We start from the raw sequence: 22,928 nt of genomic DNA on the forward strand, positions 1-22,928 counted from the left end.
CGCCTTCCTGAGATTCCTTGGAAGGGCGACGTAAGGCTAGGCAACTGATGTCAGTGCAGTTGCTGTCCGCCAACTGAGGTCCCCTCCGTACGCTAGACGAGATTGTCAGTGCCGTACGGGAAAACCAATGTCAAGAGCAATTGAGAGAACAGAAATGAGAATTCAGAATGAAAGAAAGCTTGATTGCATTAATGAAAGCTATTACAGAAAAGCAACGCGGTGTCGAGGGGGAGAGACACCAGTACAGAGAATTGCTTGCTTGCTAGAAAGTTTTGATTGCTTGATCCCCCCTAATAGTACTTAAAAAAAATAATCCAAAGTTACAGGACTAGACTTGATTAAGCTAGAGAAACATAATGGAACTACATGAAATAAAACAACTCTATATTTACAATGAAAATGACTTAGTTTTCTATAAGGCAGCAGCAGGTCCGTTGTCAGCAGCAGTGTCTTTGGCATCACGGTCTGCGCACGCGGCGCTGTTGGCTTCTGCCTGCGGCATGGCGCTCGCGAGGGATATCGGTGGGGCGACAGAGGCACCTGCGCGCTTGTCACTTGGCGCGGCCAAGACCACGGGACCGTCCGTGGCGCTAGGCATTGGGAGGTTCGCTAGGACGCCACGGGGCGCGCCCAAGGGGTCATGGGGCATGGCTGGAAAGCCGCCCATGACAATTAGCATAGGCTTCCATTGGTTCTGTTACAGTTGAAATATCTCTGTCATGTCCATAACACAAAGACAAACATACATACGTTCATACTTTACGTGATGAGTTATCTCTTCAATTTGACCACTTTCCCATCTCAACATTAGTTGATAGTAATACTACTCTATGCTTTCTTAACATATTTTTCTTCAGCTGCTCATTCTTTCAGTATTTTAAATTATATCCATGTGGCTGTATAAGGAGAAATTTTTAGCAGAGGTGAAGATTAAAATACAGTATATTCAATCTTAATCTGCATATAAATAGAGCAACGTGAGTCGATATGCCATGTGACAGACATTCTATGTGATTTCAAAAGATTGGATTGTGGTTTCAAGGATAGAATCAAGATATTGTCTTACTATATACGCCTTACATTTTTTCTCTTTTCTATCATTGATATGGATAACAAAATAGTTCACAGAAACTATAAATTTGAGCATAAAAGATATTATTAAGCATCCCGAAGTTTGAATGCCCTGGTGGATTATATATTTGCTATCAACTACTCACCCTACAACAATTTCAAGTTCCACACAAGAGTTAGATATATATCAAGTTTTCTCCATAAGAGTAAGATGTCCCAACTGTTTAGGTTCATTCCACAATTACAAAGACAATTTGGGGGTAGCTTAGTTGTCAAGTTTTTTTTCCATATTATTAAGTTCAATCGCTATATATTTCCAATCTTCTACAATATATTGCACCAAATAGCTTGTTGAACTAAAATTTTCTTATGATTACCCAAGAATTTTCAAGAAAGCGTTTATCAAGACTGAAACCATCAAATTACTATCTAGACTTACATTAAGTTTTCGCTGTTGGAGAGTTGTCAAACCGTTTTGCAAGGCCATTTTTAAGTTATCATGTTCCATCAAAACTCCATAGTATATAAGATATAGAACTTTCAGTTCTTGTAATAAACATTACAAACAAATGACAAATTGACAAACAAATGAAAAAACTAGAATAAAAAGGGCATTCCCTTAAGAAGAAAAGGTCCAAATTCCAAAACCACTAAACTGAAGTGTTGCCTAACATCTCACTAAGTGTTGCCAAATATATTATGATGTGTCGTCGCTTAAAAAGCGTGCTTTTACAGTTAAAGATAACATTTTACAAGCATTGTCTAAGAACTGTAGCCAAAAGCTATTACTAAAGGTCACCCTTACATTAGCGTTCCCATAGACATTTTTTATAAAGCTTTTCAAGCGTGGTCTAAAATAAGTGTGGCTTTAGGCCAAATTTGTTGTAGTGATGGCAAAATAGGTATTTATGGTATATGTTACAATTGAGTCATGAAATACGCTCTTTATGTTTTTTCTCTCTTTCTTTCAATTAACACACAGTTCTCTTTCAAAATCCCAACAAATTTTTTCTTCTTTCTCTCCCTCTTCCTTCTCTCTCAGAGTACGCCGGATATTGTAATGAATTTGTACTGCTTAGTTTCTACACTGAATATTTGCAATGGATATGTACTGTAATATTAGAAAGAAAGAGATTGCGCCTTTCTTCTACGCCGGATATTTCAATGGATTCCTCTACACGGATACTGCAATATTTTTTACGCTGGAGAAGATTTAAGGGACGAGGTTTTTGTTCGTCTGCATTTTTAGTTTTAATACATTAGATACAATATTTTGCTTGGCCGCCATCTCCGGCTAACTTTCTTCTCTTCTTTGGTATTTAGTCATATACAATGATACAAATACAAATATATTGTATTTTTGTATAAATACATTATTTTTGCCTGTATTTATGTATTTAGAAGGTTTGTATTTTTTTTAATACAGCTGAATAACCCTGTATATAAATATTGAAATACATTGAATACAAACATTAAAATAGAACAGAATATAAACAACAACAACAACAACCTAGTGAAATCCCACAAGTAGGGTCTGGGGAGGGTAGTGTGAACGTAGACCTTGCCTCTACTCCGAATGAGTAAGAGGCTATTTCCGATGGATCCTCGGCACAATAAAATGAAGCGAGACAATGTAGGAATAACAGCAAAGGAATCAAGAAAGATAACCCCATCAACGTAATAACCAGAAAATAGAGAGACAAGTAATAACACTAAGCAGTAATAATGGAACAGCAACACAGACACGATGGAATACTAAGGACACAACAAGAGCCACTAACATCCGAGGACAAAACACTTCTAGACTAGCTTCTTACAACCTAACCGACAACCATAATGAAGTACTAAGGACACAACTAGAGCTACTAGCAGCCTAAAACAGAACACTATCAGACTAGCCTCGTATCTTCTAACCTACGACCCTAATGTTCGATCTCCACAACTTCCTATCAAGAGTCGTGTCCTCTAAAATCTACAGTCGCGCCATGTCCCGCCTGGTCACCTCTCCTCAATATTTCTTAGGCTGCCCTCTACCTCTCCTCATACCTATCAAGGCCAGTCGCTCACATATTCTTACCGGGGCATCCAGGCTTCTCCTCTGCACGTGTCTGAACCATCTAAGCCTAGCTTCCCGTATCTTGTCTTCCATGTGAGCCACGCCCACCTTCACCCGGATATCTTTATTCTTAATCTTATCCAGCCGAGTGTGCCCACACATCCATCTCAACATCCCCATTTCTGCAACTTTCATCTTCTGGATATGAGAATTCTTGACTGGCCAACACTCTGCACCATACATCATGGTCAGCCTAACCACTGCTCTATAGAACTTACCGTTAAGTTCCGGGGCACCTTCCTGTCTCACAAGATGCCAAACGCTAGCCTCTATTTCATCCACCCCATCCATATACGGTGCGTGATATCCTCGCCAATCTCCCCACCCCCCGGATAACCGACCCCATATACTTGAAGCTCCCTTCCATGGGGATGACTTGAGAGGTAAGCCTCACCTCCACGTTCTCCAGACACGCCGTTGAACTTGCACTCTACGTATTCTGTCTTAGTCCTGCTCAGCTTGAAACCTTTAGACTCAAGGGTCCGTCTCCAAACCTCCAACCTCTCATTAACATCGCCTCACGTCTCATCAATCAAGACTATATCATCGGTGAATAACATACACCACTGTGCCTCCCCTTGAATATGGTGTGTCAGTGCATCCGTCACCAGAGCAAATAAGAACGGGCTAAGCGCAGATCATTGGTGTAACCCCATAGTAATCCAGAAATGCTCTGAGCTACCCCCCATTGTCCTAACCCGGGTCTTAGCTCCATTATACATGGCCTCAGTCACCCTAATATAAGCCACCGGAACACCTTTCACCTCCAGGCATCTCCAAAGAACTTCCCTAGGGACCTTGTCATATGCTTTTTCCAGGTAAATAAATACCATATGCAAATCCTTCTTCCTATCCATGTACAGTTCAATCAACCTCCGAATAAGATGGACAGCTTACGTGGTAGAACGACCCGACAAGAACCCAAACTGGTTACCGGATATCGACACCAACCTCCTCACCCTTACTTCCACTACATGGTATGACTTAGTAGCTTGATGCCCCTATAGTTGTTACAATTTTAGATATCGCCTTTTTTCTTGTATATCAGTATCATCGTACTCCACCTCCATTCCTCTAGCATCTCCTTTGTCCTAAAAATGACGTTAAACAACCCAGTTAGCCACTCCAACCCTGCTCTACCCACATATCAAATATTCTTCTGGAATTTCGTCTTGCCTGGTTGCTTTACCCCTGCTCGTCTTATGCATAGCCTCCATAGCCTCCTCGACCTTAATGCACCTACAGTAGCCAATATCTTGGTGACTCCCAGAGTGTTCCAATTCACCTAGCACATAACTGAATATAAACAGTGAATATATTTAATTTTAAAATACAATCAAATACTCTGAATACAAATAGAAATATAGTGAACACAACCAATGAAATATACTATATACACCAGTAATAACATGTATTAAGAATAACTAAAATACTGTTAATACAAATACATCTGAATATACTGAATATAAAATAGTGAATACAGTAAATATAAACATTGAATCTAATGAATGCAACAATAAAAATAAATTTTGAAACATACTAAATACAAAAGTTATGTACAACTGAAAAATCATTCTAATTAATTGGGTTGATAATGAGGCATGTTAGAATTGATTTTGTTGAGTTATATTAGGAGTGTATCGCGCTAATTGATATTATTTCTGTTATTAGACAACTGGACATACCTATTTTTAAGGTGATTGTCGTTACTGTATTCATGAATACATGGCGCGAATACATGTAAATACATGCGCATACAGCTGAACTACCCTGATTTTAGGCGCTTTTTGCTGCTGTATTCATGAATACAGTAGCGCAAATACAGCAAAGACACTACCGTAACAACTAAATAATAACTATAGAAAGTTAACAACTACTAAACAATAGTGATTTCTGAAAATTCCTCTCGTTATAATCCCCGAATTGGTTATTTCTTGTTAGTTGTGGTGTTTTACGGTTAGTTAAACAAACTCTGTATTAGTTGTGGTGTTTCACGGTTGGTTAAACAAACTCTGTATTAGTTGTGGTGTTTCACGGTGGTATATTGTTATGAAAGTGAAATTACATCAAGACCATGCCAATTTGGTTATTCATTAGCAATCGTTTTTTCGATCTTGTTTATGTTATATAGCCCTATATAAAAAATGCATATTCAATTAATTGAAGATCAAACGAGCTTAGTGAGATATTACAGAGACCAAATTAGAATTTTGTTAATATTTTAGGGACTAAAAGTGCAAATGCTCCTTAACAAATTGATGATAGAGTAAATTTACAAATATAAAAAATAAACCCCTCCTATAACCACCCCTATCCGTTAAAATCCAACAGTTTCGTTTGGACAGTGAACACAATCTTCAATCCCCCCCTTATCAACAATGGCGTCCCTCATCTCCACTGCAATTCTCCCCCACATTTCTTCCTCATTCAAGGTACAATCTTTTTCTATTTCTTTACAATTTTCCATTAAAATTATACATTCTCATTTAATCCCTTTAATTATTTTCAGGGTAATTCAAGAAACTTGAAGTCAAGTTCAAATCTTTTTCCTTCAATTAAACTCAGTAACCAGAAAACTACCCCAAGAACAAGAACCCCATTTCTTATTTCAAATAAAGTTGCAAGCTTTGATGTTTCTGCTTCTGATTCAGCAAATTCAGGGAGCGTTAGATTTAGGCTTAATAACTTGGGCCCACAACCAGGGGCAACAAAGAATAGGAAGAGAAAAGGTAGAGGGCATGCAGCTGGACAAGGAGGTAGTTGTGGTTTTGGGATGAGAGGTCAAAAATCAAGGTCTGGACCTGGTGTTAGAAAGGGTTTTGAAGGAGGTCAAATGCCACTTTATAGGAGACTTCCTAAGTTGAGAGGAATTGCTGGAGGTAATTTGTTTCAACATATATGTAATTTTAGTTTTCTCCGGTTGAGCTGAGAGTCTCCTGGATACAGCTTCTCCGCCCTTTTTGGGCGGGGGGTAAGGTCTGCGTACACTCTACTCTCCCCAGACCCCACTAGTGGAATTTTACTGGGTATGTTGTTGTTGTTGTTGTTGTTTAGTTTGTTTGGATTTGGTTAGAAAATATACATAAATTCTAATACTTTTTATTTGTATTTGCATAATATTGGAATGAGGTGAGTTTAAATGGAGTAACGTGCTCAGTGAGGATTCATATAGCCGACGACCCCATCTTGTTTGGGATTGAGGCGTAGTTGTTATTTGTTTGGATTTACCTTTTCTGTATTGGTTGTTTGTTTATGTGTCCTTTTGCAGTTATAATGTTGCATAGAAGAGTTCATGGATAAGTGTATTTAGCTTGTGGAATTTGTAGCTTTAGTTTGATTATGTGCTTCAACATAATTATGTAATCTTTTTGTTTGTTTGGATTTATTTAGAAAATATACAGAACTTCTAAGTAGTACTTTTGTTTGTATTTGCATAATAATGGACTGAGGTGAGTTTAAATGGAGTGACGTGGTCTGGAAAGATTTGTATAGCCGACCCAACTTATTTGGGACTGAGGCGTAATTGTTGTTTCTTTGGATTTACATTTTTCCTGTGTTTGTTGTTTGTTTCTGTGTACTTCTGGGTATGTATATCACTAGTTTTCATAGGATGGTAAAAAGTATTATCTGCTTAGGGTTAAGAAACTCATTCACAATGATTACATACTGCACTTGGAAATAATGCTATCCACAATTAGACGATGTCAAGACAGAATTTCTTGATATCTGCCTTTTTCTTATTTGCTGTATTCTGAATTACTCGTCCATTTTGTCTATTCGCAATAATTCTATGACCCTTACCCCTTACTAAAACTCAAAGGAAAGCCTCCCAACTACTGAAAGTTCTGCGGAAAAGTTTCTTAGTGCTGAATTGATCGCATTCTAGGAACTCTTACTCAAACAAGGGCTTATAATGCTATACTAAACAAAATCAATGGATATAAAACATGTCCCCATCTTGACCTTCCCATACATGGGAACTTATCTATTAAAAAAAAGGAATTAAAAAGTTCAAAGGGTTTTACTTTCTTTGATTTGAACTGAATGTTAGAGTCTTCACCCTCTAGTCTCAATCTAGGTACCTGATTCAGTTAACTTCTTTCTCTCTGAGAAATAAATTATTGCTCAAAGAAAGTGATGAAGTGGGTCCAGGAGGGAATTTAAGAACAAGATAAACCATTCTTTGGCCAAAATTTTCTCATGTCACTAGACATACTAAAGTAAGTCCATTTTTACAAAAAGTAGGTTTTGCAACTAAAACTAAGTTGTTGCGCTAAAATATGTTGACATGTGCAATGACTTAACCACACAGAAGATAATCTCTATAGCTCTTAACCTAGTCAAAGGGATTTGATGGCCTTGTATAGTTGGTTTGCTGGATAAGAGATTCTGGGAGTAGATTGGACTAGGTATTTTGTCAATTTGTCAAGTTGCTGGGTATGACTAGGTGGATTTGAAACTGTCTTTCACTTCGAGGCATAACTTGTATTAAATTTGCATTATGTTTGGCTGAGGTTTGATAATCATGCTTGGAGTTGCATGACAAAGAAGAAGTTTCTAATTTTCTTTCCATTCTTAAACGGACTTTGAAATGTCTAATTTTTCATAAACTTTTACTATCTTTGCAATTTAACTTACGAACTGAAGTAATTGATAGTGCTCTCTGCAAAACCTCAAATCTCGTCTTTTATTTTGTTTCATGAGGTGATTAATTCATTTAGTTAAGGATGTCTCGTGGAGTTACGCTCATCTGTCAAAATCGATCATCAGCACTAGATATTCGCCACCCGTTTCTCTGTTGTATAACCTATGAGAAGCAGAACTAGAACGAGTTATAGCGGGGCGTATACCTTGTCTTTTACTATCCTCTTTCACAAGATTAATATGCCCTACCAGTATTACACTGACTATATAGATTAGCAGAAGTTTCTGAAGGTACAAAATTGTTTGTGTCACATAAGCAGATAGAGCTCTCTATGAAGATGAAGTTCATTTTTGGTGTGCAAAAGGTATAACAACAACAACAACGACGACCCAGTGTAGTCCCACAAGTGGGGTCTGGGGAGGGTAGTATGTACGCAGACCTTACCTCTATCGGGGTAGAGAGGCTGTTTCCGAAAGACTTTCGGCTCAAGAAGACGAAAAGACAAAAAGAGACAATATATCAGTACCATCATGGAAATAATAACAACACAAGAACCAGCGAAAAGATAAAGGCAGAAATAATGACCAGTAAATAAGGCCCGGCACTATGAAAACGGAAGAGCGTGTGCAAAAGGTATCGTTAACTGAAAAGGAATACCAGATGTTTTTGAATACTATGTTGAGCATGTCGAGCTCATAGTCACTTGTGGCCTTGATTGTCAGGAACTTCATCACATCGTTGAAATAAACTCAGCTTCATCATATCATTCTCAGGAGCTTAAATTCTCCGACATATCAAGTACATGACTAATAGTAAAATGCTTCCCAACTTTTCTGTTGATTTCCGTCTTATATCACGTGTTGGCTATCTATCATGGTCTTTTTGTACTTGAAAGAAAGGTAACCTATCTGATCAACCAACTCTACCCCTTCACCGAAAAATGAGGCCACCTTTCTCCTCTTCAATTTTTTGAGGGGTCTGATATGGCTCATTATATGATTGATTGCATTCTAAGGTAGCTTCATTCATGGTTCTAGTCTACAGCTGGAGCATTTAGTTTCCTGACTAGTCAGTTTCTCATTAGTCATTGCATCACTTTTAGCTTAAACAATGCAAACCTTTACTTGCAATTTGCTGTAATGGTGGATTCAGTATGAGACTTCTAGTAATAATGAGCTCTATATATTTGTTGAATGAGCTAACTGCTGCATAGTTTGGATTGTTTGTTGCTTTACGATATTGACATCCCCTTGGTAACCCTTTAAAACAATTTTTTGTAGCCTAGAGATTATTAGAAAAGGTTTTGGATAGAAGTATGAATTGTAGAGCTTGCCACCTTGCCACCTACCCAATGAAAAGAAAATTTTCATGTTCTAACACATTTTAGTTGATCATGCTAACATATGCATGCGTGTAAGCTATTGAGTTCATTAATATCTGAGCTCATTATTTTACCGTGTAGAGTGTGGAGTATAGTGTTGTCTGGTTATGTATGTGTGAATTATGCCAAAAATTCCAGCTAACGTGAGCATTTGAATTTTGTAAAGGCATGTCTGCCGGACTTCCAAAATATGTACCGGTGAACTTGAAAGACATAGCAGAGGCAGGATTTCAAGAAGGAGAAGAGGTGTCACTTGAATCCCTCAAGCAGAAGGGTCTAATAAATCCTTCAGGAAGAGAAAGGAGACTTCCACTAAAGGTACACAGTAACATTTACTTTGTCTTTGTCGCATGTTGGTTACATATTTTCTTCAGTGCGTACTGCTTTGCCTGTGTCTTCACCTTAGTACGACAACAACAACAAACCCAGTGTAATCCCATAAGTGGGGTCTGGGGAGAGTAGTATGTACTCAGAACTTACCCCTACCTTATCAAGGTAGAGAGGCTGTATCCTATAGACCCTCGGCTCTATCTTCACCTTAGTGCTAGCAACTATAAAGTAGGAACAGAATATTTTCTCCTGTGCAGTCTAATTATATAATATTGTCTTCCTCGCTTCCCCTATCTTCATAATTCTATGTGTAGTTTCTGCACGTCTAATGACATTATAGTGCTATCTGTATTAACTTGAGTAATATCTTCGACGTATCTCCATTTCCAGATCTTAGGTGATGGTGAACTAAGCGTGAAGCTCAACTTTAAGGCACGCGCCTTTTCAACATCAGCAAAGGAAAAACTAGAGGCTGCTGGTTGTTCATTGACCGTTCTACCGGGCAGAAAGAAGTGGGTAAAACAATCAGTCGCCAAAAACCTTGCTAGAGCTGATGAATATTTTGCCAAGAAAAGAGCTGCTGCTGCATCTGAGTCAGCTGACACTTCTTCTGCTTAAGCCAAAATCTATGTTAGCCACAAAATTCTTTTGATGTTGTCACTCTAGAAAGGGATGTAAAGCAACATTCAAAAAGTTTTGGATTCTTTTCCCTTTTAGTATATTTCTATTTTCCTGTGTGTCTTCCCCGTTCCAGTAGGATTAGTAGTTAGCCTTGTATTCTATTATTGGTAAATCTACTACATTTTGTTCATTACGCTTGTTTCTTAATATCTTGTTGTTAGTGCTTGTTGCTACTTCTTTCTCTTCATCTTTTCTTAAGCCGGGTGTCTTTTGGAAACAACCTCTTTACCTTCAAGGTCTGCGTACACAGTACACATTACCCTCCCCAGACCCCACTTGTGAGGTTATACTAGGTATGTTGTTGTTTTCTTTTATTCCGGTACACACCCAAATGTGTGGCCTAGTAGTCAATGAAGTGATTGCGCACCTTAGAGACCAGGGTTTGATTCACGACATCGACGTGATTGCGCACCTTAGAGACCAGGGTTTAAATCACGACATCGACACAAAATTACTACTCTCTCCGTTTCAAATTAGATGAGGTACTTTTCTTTTTAGTCTGTTACAAAATAAATGACACTTTTCTAAATTTGGAAATAATTCAACTTTAAACTCTTCATTTTACCCATTTTACCCTTAAAGAGAAGCTTTTATAACCATACAAATGTCATGGCCCTATAAAGCTTTTACCCCTTAAGCTTTTAAGACCACAACTTTCAAAAGCCTTCTTTTTTCTTAAACTCCGTACTGAGTCAAACTACCTCATCTAAATTGAAACGGAGGGAGTAAGTAATTTATTCCTGTATGCTTAAGTCTTGGCGGACAAAGTTACTCGCTACCTATACTGGTGGAGATAGTAGGTATTTAATGATAGTTGAGATGTGCGCAAGCGTGATCGAATGTCATGTCGCTATTATAAAAATAAAAAAAATAAAAATAATTTTGTTTTATTCAACGTGGACATGGTCCAAATGGTAGGTACCGGTGAAAATGCAACTTTTCAAACTTGAAGAATAAAATAATTCAACAGTGTTCAAAATAGAATTAGTCTTCTGACTATTGCTGTCATAACTTCCGTTTTCCTATTGTTAAAAAATATTATCTTTGCTTAGATGCAATGCACATGCCTTAATTTTTAGTTTTACTTTAGTTACCAATTGATGTAACGTCTCTAATTTGGAAAATTATCGTTCTTAAATGATAAAGGACAAATAGATTATCCTTTCTTCTTTTATTTCTATTATTTCTTGATATAGACCCAAATACCATTAATGAACAAAAGACTAACTTGTTCATGCATCCAGAGGAAATAACATAACATAACCCCAAGGAACACAATTAAAGGTGGGATCAATAGAAAAACTATTAATTCATAATTTACTAGTATATATTTTTAATTTCACCTTGAAAACTCGCACAATTTAACGGACGATTTTTAGAAAGTCTTTCTAAATTAGAAGAGCAAGAAATTAAACCAGAAGAAAATTTTCTTTCTTTATAAATATACGTCCTTTTTAAAATCCTCCTTCTAACTCATCTTTTTCCGTAGATTTACATCCCCACCATTTTTTATGGGCAAAGGCACCCATAACTAAGACAATCTTTTTTAAACGGAGGAAGTATGTCTTATCTTACGCCGGTACTGCCAACTAAATAGTAGTTTTACATAGATAAACCCATGAGTCCAATGACAAATTTTAAAGTAATGATCTCAAATGGCCCCAGGTTTTAGCCTTGAATAATTGAAGATGGATTTTAGAGGGATTTTACATGATTCTTTAAGAGATAAATTGTTTTTGAAGCAACAAGATTATCTTACATCATGTCATTTGATTACCCCCAACGGAAAACAAAAGGAAATGATAATGTGTTTTAGTTTTTATTATTTTGGGTTTTCTCTTTATCCTACACTAGAAGAAAGTTTGTTAGGACATTATAGTCATGCCTACCAAAGACTACCACGGATTGTGGTCGGATGAATAGGATTTCTTCACCTTAACTAAAGGCCTTGGGTTCGAGCCCTGAAAATGAAAAAAATTCTGATAGAGAACGTTTTTCTCTTTAATAAACTTTATGCAGTGCGAATCCCAATTAGCCGGAACCCCAATACGAATACTGGGTACCTCATGAGAAACCTAAGGGTCATAATTTTGTTGTGGCCAAACTTTGATAGCCTCATCTACCTTTCATAAAGAATAGGAATGGGAAATTGCACAACTAAGTATACTTTTTTGGAACCCTACAAGAAGGGAAAAAAAGGGAGCCAAACTTGTTGTTTGACTTGTTATAGAAAAAATTAAGCATGACTCAAAGGCAAAGACATGTGATAATTAATTACTATGATGTGTCTTTTTCTTTCACCTAATCAAACCAGCAGAGAGCCAAGCAAGGAGGCTCCTTTTATCATCAAACTCACTTTATTTAATCATTGGAATTTTCTTTTTGTCTTAGAGTTTTAATTGCTTTCCATTTTAGAAAATGGTGCTTGAATGGGTGCACATTAACAAGTGAGGCTTGCTCAAGTGGTACAAAGCACCTTCACCTATGAGTTATGACCGTTAGGTCTTGGGTTCGAGTCATGTTGGAGGGGAAGTGCAAAAATCGATAGATCCTCCTAATTTGGGGGGGGGGGAGGGGGGGGGGGGAGGAGAGGTTTAAAGAAAAATAATGGGTGCACATTTTAATATTACAATATATCTTATATTATTTGATAGAGAAAGATAATATATTTTTTATTAAGAACAATTAACCTAAATAATCATTCACTCAACCACTTAAACTAAAAATAGCTGACAAATATATAATTTATATATAATATGTATATAATTATGTATAATTAGTGTATAATTTATGTACAACAACTAGAAAAAATAAGTGGTGAATCCAACCGACTATTTCTGTTAAATTACATCCTAGCTTAAAAATGACTAGGCACGTAAATTTAAGTTCTTGAGACACGTGAAATTGCATAATATAATATTATCAATAGAATTTTTTAACCTACCAAAATTTATATATTTCATACAAAATTAGGACGGTGGTAGTAATTATTCTTTTCTTTTTACTGAAGGAGGAACGTCCTTCCATTTAGGCGGTATTTACGGGCCCCTAACCCCATGGTGGGATCCACAAAGAAAAAAGAAGGATTGAAGAGTTTTCGGAAAATTATGTGAATTTGGAAAATTTGGAGAATTTCCAAAGAAATAAAATTGGAAAGTAAAATCACAATTTGATTGCAAAAGCTTTAGCTTGGGAAAATTTACACGATATTAGTGACACAATAAATACTTACTTGGACTCGATTTTTATTTCAAATTAATCAATTCAATTTTAGCGATTAAATATTAAAATATGTATATATCTTATTTAGCTATAATTAAGTTATACAACGTGGGTATGAAGTCTTTTACTTTACTCGCAACGGATATTTACGCAAAACCAATAAATGTATGCCATGTGTTTGTATATATACTTTTATCATTAATCCTAGTTAATTAAAATGCATTTTTACTTTATAAATTACTTAAATATAGTAAATTAGCATGATTTAGTGTAAATATCTGATATGGGCAAGTATGTACCGTGTATGAAACTTGTCATCGCTCCTTGCCGCCTTTATATGATTGAGCTACTTATTTCTTGATTCCAAATAGTTCTCTAATCCAAACACCAATTGAGATTTGATGAAAACGAAATTTTGATATCTTTGAAAAGTATTTTTCAAAGATGTTCAAATCATCTCACTTACGTCTTCTTTAGTCAAAGCTTAAGACTAAAACTTTAGTTTATCATAGTTTTAGTGGGGTTAAGTAACATAATAGGACAAATTTAATTGTGTTTCTCCTCTTATTTATTGTTTTGGCATTAAGTGTGACACGGTTTATCATTGAAGATTAGGGGTATACAAACCGAACCGGAAAACCGCACCAAACCAAAAAGTCAAACCAAACCGACTAAAAACCCGACTAGGTTTGGTTTGATTTGGTTTGGTATTGAGTAAAAAAACCCAAACCAAACCGACATATAAATATATAATTTTTATATATACTTTTAAGATTTTATATAGAGTTTTCTTTAAAAAAATGCCTAGAAATATTTGGGATTATCTTGCGTGATATAATATTTAATAGTATATGAAGTGCTCCATATTTATTAACCTTGAATAATGGGTTGTATGATCACTTTCTCATCAAGTGTTACGGAAATGCGTCAATCTGCTTGTTCTCCATATTCGTATCATATGTTAAGATCTACTAAATTGTTATGTCTTTTTCGAATGTAAAGTGATTATTATTATTATTTAGGTATCATATTGATTTTTATGTTTAATTACTAAATTCGGTTAACCTTGAAGTGTACATCAACGAAACATTATTGTCAGACGACTAAAAAAAATAACTAATATGTTACTAAGAAAATTCCCTCATAAGAATATCGTAATAGATAATGTTTGTCAATTTTTAATAGTTTTACTAAACATATATTCACGTACAAAAAATTTAACAAAGTAAGATTAAAATAATATTTAAGTAACAAAAAACCCGAAAAATCCGAAAAATCCGACAAAATCGAACCAATACAAATCGATATAGTTGGTTTGATTTGGTTTTGATAAAAACCGAACCAACTCGGTCCACGTACACCCCTATTGAAGATAATATGACAATGACTTAACTTTTTATTAAAAATAAAACATGAAAAGAAACCAGTAGAGTAAAATGTAAATCTCCTGATAATTCTTGTCTACTTTAGCTTGACAGTTCAAAAACTAAACCATCCATGTTGAGATTCGATAAGGAAGTAAATTCCAACGTAATATGAATAAGTCACATTTGCTTATCCACGAGCTTAACAGTTGTAAATATGAATTCTAGGAAATAGTAATATATATCGATTTAAGGTTTATATGTACCAATGTAAAAAATAAATAAACAAATAAACCTTAATGTAGATTGGCCAGTTTGTTTACCCTAAAACGGATAACTATTAAATTTATACTGTAGTTTAAGGACATGTGATTTACTTAGCACAAATTGAGAGAAAACGTAAGTTGACAATGGAATTAACTGCAAATATAAATGAAGCAAACCAAATAAAATGTATAGCTTTAATCCTTGAGCTAGACTGCCCTCGAATTAAGTGGGTATTTCGCTGAAAAGTATGAACACGGTAACAAGAATATTGAGAGCTTAAAAGAAAATGAATATATAGCTTTTGTAACGTGAATATGATACCCTTTACAAATGGTTAGACCTCCTTTATATTGTAGGGGAATCCTAGTCTTGTACAATCCTAAATGCAGTAAAAAAATCTCATGATTGGTTAATTAATCGGCCTCTTCTTGATATGTGCTGGGATTTACATCGTGATCCTCGCCCGATTGTGGATATTTCGTCTTTCCGTTATTCGACCCAGTTAGCTTCCCTCGATCTCCATCTTATTCGGTCCTGATCTTGGTCGATCTCCATCTCGATCGGTCTTGGTTTTGGTCGGTCTCGATCTTAATCGGTCCCAGGATCTCGAGCTTGGCAATCTAACTTCGCATCACGGTCCGGTATGACATGGGGTCGGATCTTGGCCTGTCACCCCAGGTCTCCATTTATCATAAAATGGTCGAGCCCGATTTTGACCGTATACAGATAGTCCCCTCATTTTTTGGAGAGTAACGACAAGAAACGATTTGAGCCATCGAACTTTACCTCAATATATCATAACGCAAGCACCTTGGCGTAAGTAACAAAGGTAACTGAAACGTCACATCGGTACAGTTCCCCGGGCATTTAATGCGCGTCAGTCGATGGTCGGCCATTACCGGCTTTGAACTGTCACTGAAAAATTATAAATATCCTTCTTCTTAACTTTTCAAACTTTACTTCCAAATCTTTTTCATTATAATCTTCAAAACCCTTTGCCTTCCTCAAATCCTGTATTCCCAGACCCCTGAATTTCTTCACTCACTTCATCACAAAACACCAAGCGGTCCTGTACAGTCCCATTCTTCTTTACTCATAAAAGTAGAATTGGCTAAGACTTCAAAAATCATTCACAAAAGGAGATTGCTTCATCGTCATGGCCGGCCGGTGAGGAACCGGCAGCGGAGCTACGCCCTGAAAAGTTTTTTCCCGGGGGGTGTGTCCTCGATTCTGATTTCAAGGTCGAAAAGACTTCCTTGGTACCAGGTTGATGCGAATCGGTATCAAGGTATATATGTTCGATAACCAAGAAACTCCTTTCCCAGGTTAAAGAAGATTGCAACTGGGGTAAAAAACACGTGGTGGTGCCTGCTCCAGAAGAAGCAATCACCACCCACGTGGAAGAGTTCTTAAGTGTTTACACTTACCCCTTCACGTTGGGTCCCTTGGATCCGATCATCATAGATTTCTGCAAGAAATACGAGGTTACCCTCGGTCAGATTCATCCCTCTTTCTGGAGGATAGTGATACTACTTTGTTTCTTCTCAAGTAAAGTCGATGGGCTTCCCTTCACCCTCGACCACCTCATATGCCTATATAGCCCCCGACTCAATCGAAGGGGACTAATAAAGCTTCAACGTTGAGCAAGCATGGCACCTTTCTCGAGCATAGATGAGGACAAAGACCGGGGCTGGATGGGCTGATTTGTTTGAGTGAAGACCTCAGACTTGATCCCGGCCGAGAGTATGACATTTTCTGAGAAATGGAATATGAAACGTAAGTATAATTCCTTCCTTAACTCCTGTTTATTGTCTTCGTCTTTTTATCCTGGGAAATGCAGCGGTTGCCTGGATGCTGCGGGCGGTTCCTCAACTCGAGGACTGGGTCAGGAGCCTAATATCGAAGTCGACACATGCTGAGCACGCATGGCGCAATTTTGGCGAAAGGTCGATGGGAGGCAAATAGTCATAGTAAACTTTTCTTCCAGACTTGGTGATTTGACACGGTTCGAATATTTTCCGCGTTTATTCATTTCTTTTCGTTTATAGGTCTCGGGAAAGATATGATGATGAGGCCCCCGTATGGTTATAAAGAAGTCCAACCATCTGCTCCGAAGTTGGACAAAAAGAGGAAAAGGGCTTCGAATTCCACGGATTTCGAGGGGCAAAAACCCAAAAAGAAAGCAGCTCATAAACCCAAGAGGAAAGTCATCCCTTTATCTATGGAGTCAGTCCAACGGCTAAGGGATGAGGCCGAAGAAGAAGAAGAAAGAGAAAACTTCAAGTTGTGGCCCGTGCGCGAGCTGGCACCAAAATTCGAAGACCTACTGAGCCGGTGGCAGCTGAAACTGCTCTGCCTCGAATTGATGAGATTGAAGGGGAAACGTCGGCCGATGTCCCCGCGCCAGCAAGAGCTAAAGATATTTTGCCTCGAGGTGAGAATGTCATCGAGGAGGCGGTTGATACTGGTGCAGCGACCGGGCCCAAGGCCTCCCGAGGTGAAAGCGGTGCCCCAAAAGATTTTCTTGGGGCGATAGAAATAGGAGATTCCCCCTCCCTTCCTTCATTCACTAAGTTGATGATTAAGGATGCTCAGGCGGCGGAGACTTGCCATGATGAAGGGTTCCATAGTGTAGAAGACCCTTTCCGTGGCTATTTTGTCGGAGTGGAAGATGTCACCGGTCTGGGTGACTTGGAGATACCGAAGAAGAACTCGAGCGAGGCTTCCTCGAGCCTTAAACTGACTACTCTGTTTCCATCCCCAAGTGTTGATCCCGGGCGTAAGCGATCGATTGTCATCTCGGTCCCAGAGGATGCTCGGGTCCTTTCTGTACCCGTAGAGGTGGCTATCTACCTTCAATGTTTGGTACCCGAAGAGGACCAGGCTAAGATGGACGAAGTGGAGATGCCCTTCCTGTTCAATGAAGCTCAATAGGCGTTGAATCGGATATCCTCAGATACCTTTGACAATTTCAGGTTTTGTACTTTAAGGTTTTTTTGTATAATTTCCTTTTCCGTGTTTTGCAGGCTTCGGTGCTTCATCATGGGGCCTTCCTCCGATCCCTAGAGGAGCTGAGCCGGTATGAGGCGGAGATTTGGGGGCTCACCGAGAAGAAGGATGCCTTCAAACTTCTTAGTGAGCAAGAGAAATGGAGGTTAAGAGCCTTCGAGCCGATTTAGAGGTGACCCAAAAAGAACATGCCGATCTGGTCGAGCAGGTAAATAGAATCTTTGAAGTTACTGAAGATGAATCGGGTACTGTGACTAACGATATGAACCCGCAGGTCCACCAAAAGATTGACATAATCGGGCAACTCCGTAAAGAGGTAGAGACTGTAAAGACTGAGGCCGAAGTGTGGAAATAGAACATATATCTCTTAGCCTCAGAAAAGGAGAATGCCCGGGCCCAGCTGGCCGAGACTGAAGTTCAGCTCTGAAATATAAAGGAAAAAACCTTGACACAAGACAAGAAAATCGAGGAGCTCCAGTCTCAGTTGGGTTCTACAATTTCTGATCGGGAAAAGCTGTTCACAGAGCTCGAAGTGGTCAAATCGGAGGTCGAAACGACAAAGGCCAATGCTGATGCAGTGGTGGCTATCTACCGGGCTGACACCGAAGCTTCTCAGGTTCGGGCAAAGGAGGTTGCCGAGGCCGCTCAGATTCAAGCAGAGAGGATTGCCAAGCACGCCAAGTGTCAATCTCGAAGGGAGACCTTTGCAAAAATCCATGCTCGAGGCTTTGATCTTTCAACCGAGATCGAGGTCGCTAAGAAGCTTGAAGCTAAGACTGAGAAATTAGCTTATCTCGATAATGACAACGATCCGAAAGTTTGAGCAAATATGAAAGTACAGAAGACCCTGAGGGCGGAGACGCCACTTCCAGAGATGACCAGGCCACTTAGGCTTTTAGTTAATTTTTGTATTTCTGTCGAAGCCTCTTTGGCCTTTTGTAAATAACTTCCATCGGGCTGTGTTGCCCTTGTAAAAAGGTTTTGATGAATACATAAAAAAAATCCCTTCCATGGCTTCTGAATCTGTTATCTTTTTGTACGGGTCAAATCGCCTTAGCATAAAATTATGAAGTTGGTTTTGAAGGTCCAAAGTTTCAGATGGTAAGGATCGATAATAAGTACTGCCCTCGACCGTTTCTAATCGATGGACCCCGAATGACCATCTGAACTTGAGTTTGAGTAGCTCTGAGGCTTAACAGTCGAGTGAGAATTTGCTCGAATTCGAAGAGAAGGTAGTCCTTAGGCTTTATGGTCGAGTGAGGACTTGCTCGAACTCGAGATAAGGTAGCTTTTGGAATTTATAGGTAGTCCTCGAGTGAGAATTTGCTCGAACTCGGGTTAATCTAGCCCTTGGTCTTCATAGTCGAGTGAGGACTTGCTCGAACTCGAAGTGAAGGTAGCCCTTAGGCTTTATGATCGAGTGAGCACTTGCTCGAACTCGAAGTTAAAGTAGCCCTTAGGCTTTATAGTCGAGTGAGGACTTGCTCTAACTTGATATAAGTTGGCCCTTGGGCTCGATAGATAGTCCCCGAGTGAGAATTTGCTCAAACTCGGGTTAAGGTAGCCCTTGGGCTTTGTAGTCAAGTGAGGACTTTCCCGAACTCGAAGTAAAAGTAGCCCTTAGGCTTTATAGTCGAGTGAGGACTTGCTCAAACTCGAGATAAGGTGGCCCTTGGGCTCGATAGATAGTCCCTGAGTGAGAATTTGCTTGAACTCCGGTTAAGGTAGCCCTTGGGATTTGTAGTAGAGTGCTTACTCAAACTCAAAGTAAAAGTAGCCCTTAGGCTTTATACTCGAGTGAGGATTTGCTCAAACTCGAGATAAGGTAGCTCCTGGGCTTTGTAGTCGAGTGAGGACTTGCTCGAACTCGAAGAAAAAGTAGCCCTTAGGCTTTATAGTCGACTGAGGACTTGCTCGAACTCGGGATAAGATGGACCTTGAGCTCGATAGATAGTCCCCGAGTGAGAATTTGCTCGAACTCGGGTTAAGATAGCCCTTGGCTTTGTAGTCGAGTGAGAATGATTTCTCGAACTCGAATTAAAAATAGCTCTTAGGCCTTCATATTTTTACTTTCTTTTGTGTCTTTTTCAAGCCATTTTTTATGGGTTTTGGACGTCTACGAGCCATGTTAAATTGGTTGTAGCCTTTTGGTTCGGGTGTAGTCCAGTGAGATTGCTTCCCTGAGTTATGCCTTAAAGGTCTTATGCCATCGACGCTCAATAGTTCAATATGTTCGAGTTTTATTTTTCGGACGGCAGTCCCTGAGTGTAAGGGTGAATATCTGAACTCTGGTTATGATCAGCCTTTAAGCTCGTTCCCATAATAGATTGAAAGCATGGAATTGTAAAGTAGAAAAACTTTTTTTAAGACATGAGATAATTGCAAGGAAAAACACTTCTCTTTATTCTTGAGAGAAATTATTACACATGCGTACATGTTTTGAGCCAGGGCTTGAACAACCTATGTGGGCATGGTTCGTTCGACCGCTTGGCCCTATCGAGACCCCGTCATTATGAAGTAATTTTCTCGCAACAAAGTTGACATCCAAAGGCAATGCCCCCCCAGTATTCGAGGTTTATTGTAGGGAACCTCGGATACTGTTAAATGATGTCTTTGACACCGATTGGTGGCCGGCCTTCGATTCTAAGTTAGCACGATCCGATGTTGCCTCATTAAAAACCTTGCTGAAAAACCCAATTGGGACAAAAATGGTTCAAGAGAAAAAGAGTTCAACGCGTGCTTTAAGATCCAAAGCTTCGTGCCGCTCCTTGTCGATAACCTGCAAGTATTAGTCGAAAAATAGAAAGAATTGAAATGGGGTCGTACCTTCATTTGGATTTGGGATGTTTAATGTGACCTTCCTCATTACCAAGTCCCCGTGAACTTTGACCTCGATCATTTCTCCTCTTATTCCGTGTAGAATTTCACCCAGACTAGCTGTTTCTATGGTCCTCATTATACGGTTGATATCGATCTCTTTTTGACCTCGGTTCTCAGTTTATATCTCTCTTGATTCTATCCACGGGTCTGTTAGGATAAACGGACCCAGAAGGATCCCCCAGTTGATCATTCTCGACCCTGATCTTCGATTGATACCGATTGTGTACATCGGCCCAAGTGACAGCTGGGTATTCGATCAAATTCTGCTTCAACTGCTAGGAAGCTACTGAACTTTGAACGTTAAGACCTTGAGTGAAATCTGGAATGGCCCAATCGTCGGTGACCAGTGGCAAATCCATTTGTTCCATTTGAAATCGAGATACGAATTCCCTGAGCATCTCGTTGTCCTTCTACCTTACCTTGAAAAGGTTTGACTTTCTTGTTACGACCTTAATGACCCCGGCGTGTGCCTTTACAAAGGAATCTGCAAGCATAGCAAACGAGTCAATTGAATTAGGCGGTAAATTATGATATCATATCATAGCACCCTTCAATAAAGTCTCCCCGGATTTTTTCAACAAGAAGGATTCGATCTCGTCATCTTCCAAGTCATTTCCTTTGATAGCACACGTGTAGGAGGTGGCGTGTTCGTTTGGATCGGTCGTTTCGTTATATTTAGAAATCTTGGGCATACGGAACTTCTTGGGGATCGACTTCGGAGCTGTGCTTGGGGGGAAAGGTTTTTGTACGAACTTTTGGAATCTGGACCTTTCAATATTGGTGGAGCCCCCGGGATCTGGTCGACCCAGGAATTATAGCTTTCTACCTTCTTGTCGTTTTCCTCGATATTCTTTTCCCCTGTCTCGATTCGCTTTGTCAGTTCTTCGAGTATTTAATGATAGAAGGGTTGGTCTCCGATTCCTTCTCGCTCGACCTCTTTGAAGCCAATTCGACCCTATGTATGATTTCCTAGGATGGCTCGGGTTCGACCCTACTTGATGTGTGATTCTGATTTTGGAGCTGAGCTATTGATGCATGTTGGGCTTGCAACATTTTGAAGATTACCCGCAGGCTACTCCCGCCATCTTCACCGCTATGCACATTCTGAGTAGCTGATCGGGTACCCCCACGAACACTGCTTTCGGGATTTTCATTGATGGCTACATGTAAATTGACGTCGATTAGGTCTACAGTCGGAACTCCGTCAAGGCCCGCCGGGGGTGCAATGTTTCCTAGTGCAATGTTCTCATTCTCATCGTGATGGCTGAGATCATTGTCAATGTGTTGGGGTGTTGACTGAGAGTTTGACATCTTTTAATCCTGTAATCAAAGACACTTCAAAGAACAAGCGTAAAGTAGTGTGTGTTACAAAAATTTGTACCAGGCAATCACTATTATCCTTAGCCCCACGGTGGGTGCCAAACTGTTTACCCTAAAAATGGATAATAACTGAATTTATACTGTGGACATGTGATTTACTTAGCAAAAATTGAGAGAAAACGTAAATTGACAATGGAATTAACTGCAAATATAAATGAAGCAAACCAAATAAAATGTATCGCTTTAATCCTTGAGCTTGACCGCCCTCGAATTAAGTGAGTATTTCGCTGGAAAGTATGAACACAGTAACAAGAATATTGAGAGCTTAAGAGAAAATGAATATATAGCTTTTGTAACGTGAATATGATGCCCTTTACAAATGGTTAGACCCCCTTTATATAGTAGGGAATCACTACTAGAATCCCTGTAAAAAACGACCAAAGATTAGCGACCGAATTTGGTCTGTCAAAAAAAGCGACCAAAGTTGGTCGCCAAACTGCCGAAAATAATAAAAAAAATATTTGAAATACTTTAGCGACCAAAGTTGGACGCTATTTGGTCGCAAATTTAGTCAAACTGTTGACTGGACTGGTCAGACTTGTTTGGTCAAAGATATACTGAGATTAGCGACCAATGTTGGTC

At 38.8% G+C, this 22,928-nt stretch overlaps 1 protein-coding gene across 1 annotated transcript; it reads left to right on the plus strand.

Moving 5' to 3' along the window:
* On the plus strand, window positions 5,483-10,389 carry LOC109235583 (50S ribosomal protein L15, chloroplastic). Its single transcript, XM_019401747.1, has 4 exons — window positions 5,483-5,619; window positions 5,697-6,066; window positions 9,380-9,531; window positions 9,934-10,389. The coding sequence occupies exons 1-4, from the start codon at window positions 5,566-5,568 to the stop codon at window positions 10,159-10,161; spliced, it is 804 nt and encodes a 267-aa protein (XP_019257292.1). The 5' UTR covers window positions 5,483-5,565; the 3' UTR covers window positions 10,162-10,389.

The sequence above is a fragment of the Nicotiana attenuata genome, chromosome 12 (assembly GCF_001879085.1).
Source record: "Nicotiana attenuata strain UT chromosome 12, NIATTr2, whole genome shotgun sequence".
NCBI lineage: Eukaryota > Viridiplantae > Streptophyta > Magnoliopsida > Solanales > Solanaceae > Nicotiana > Nicotiana attenuata.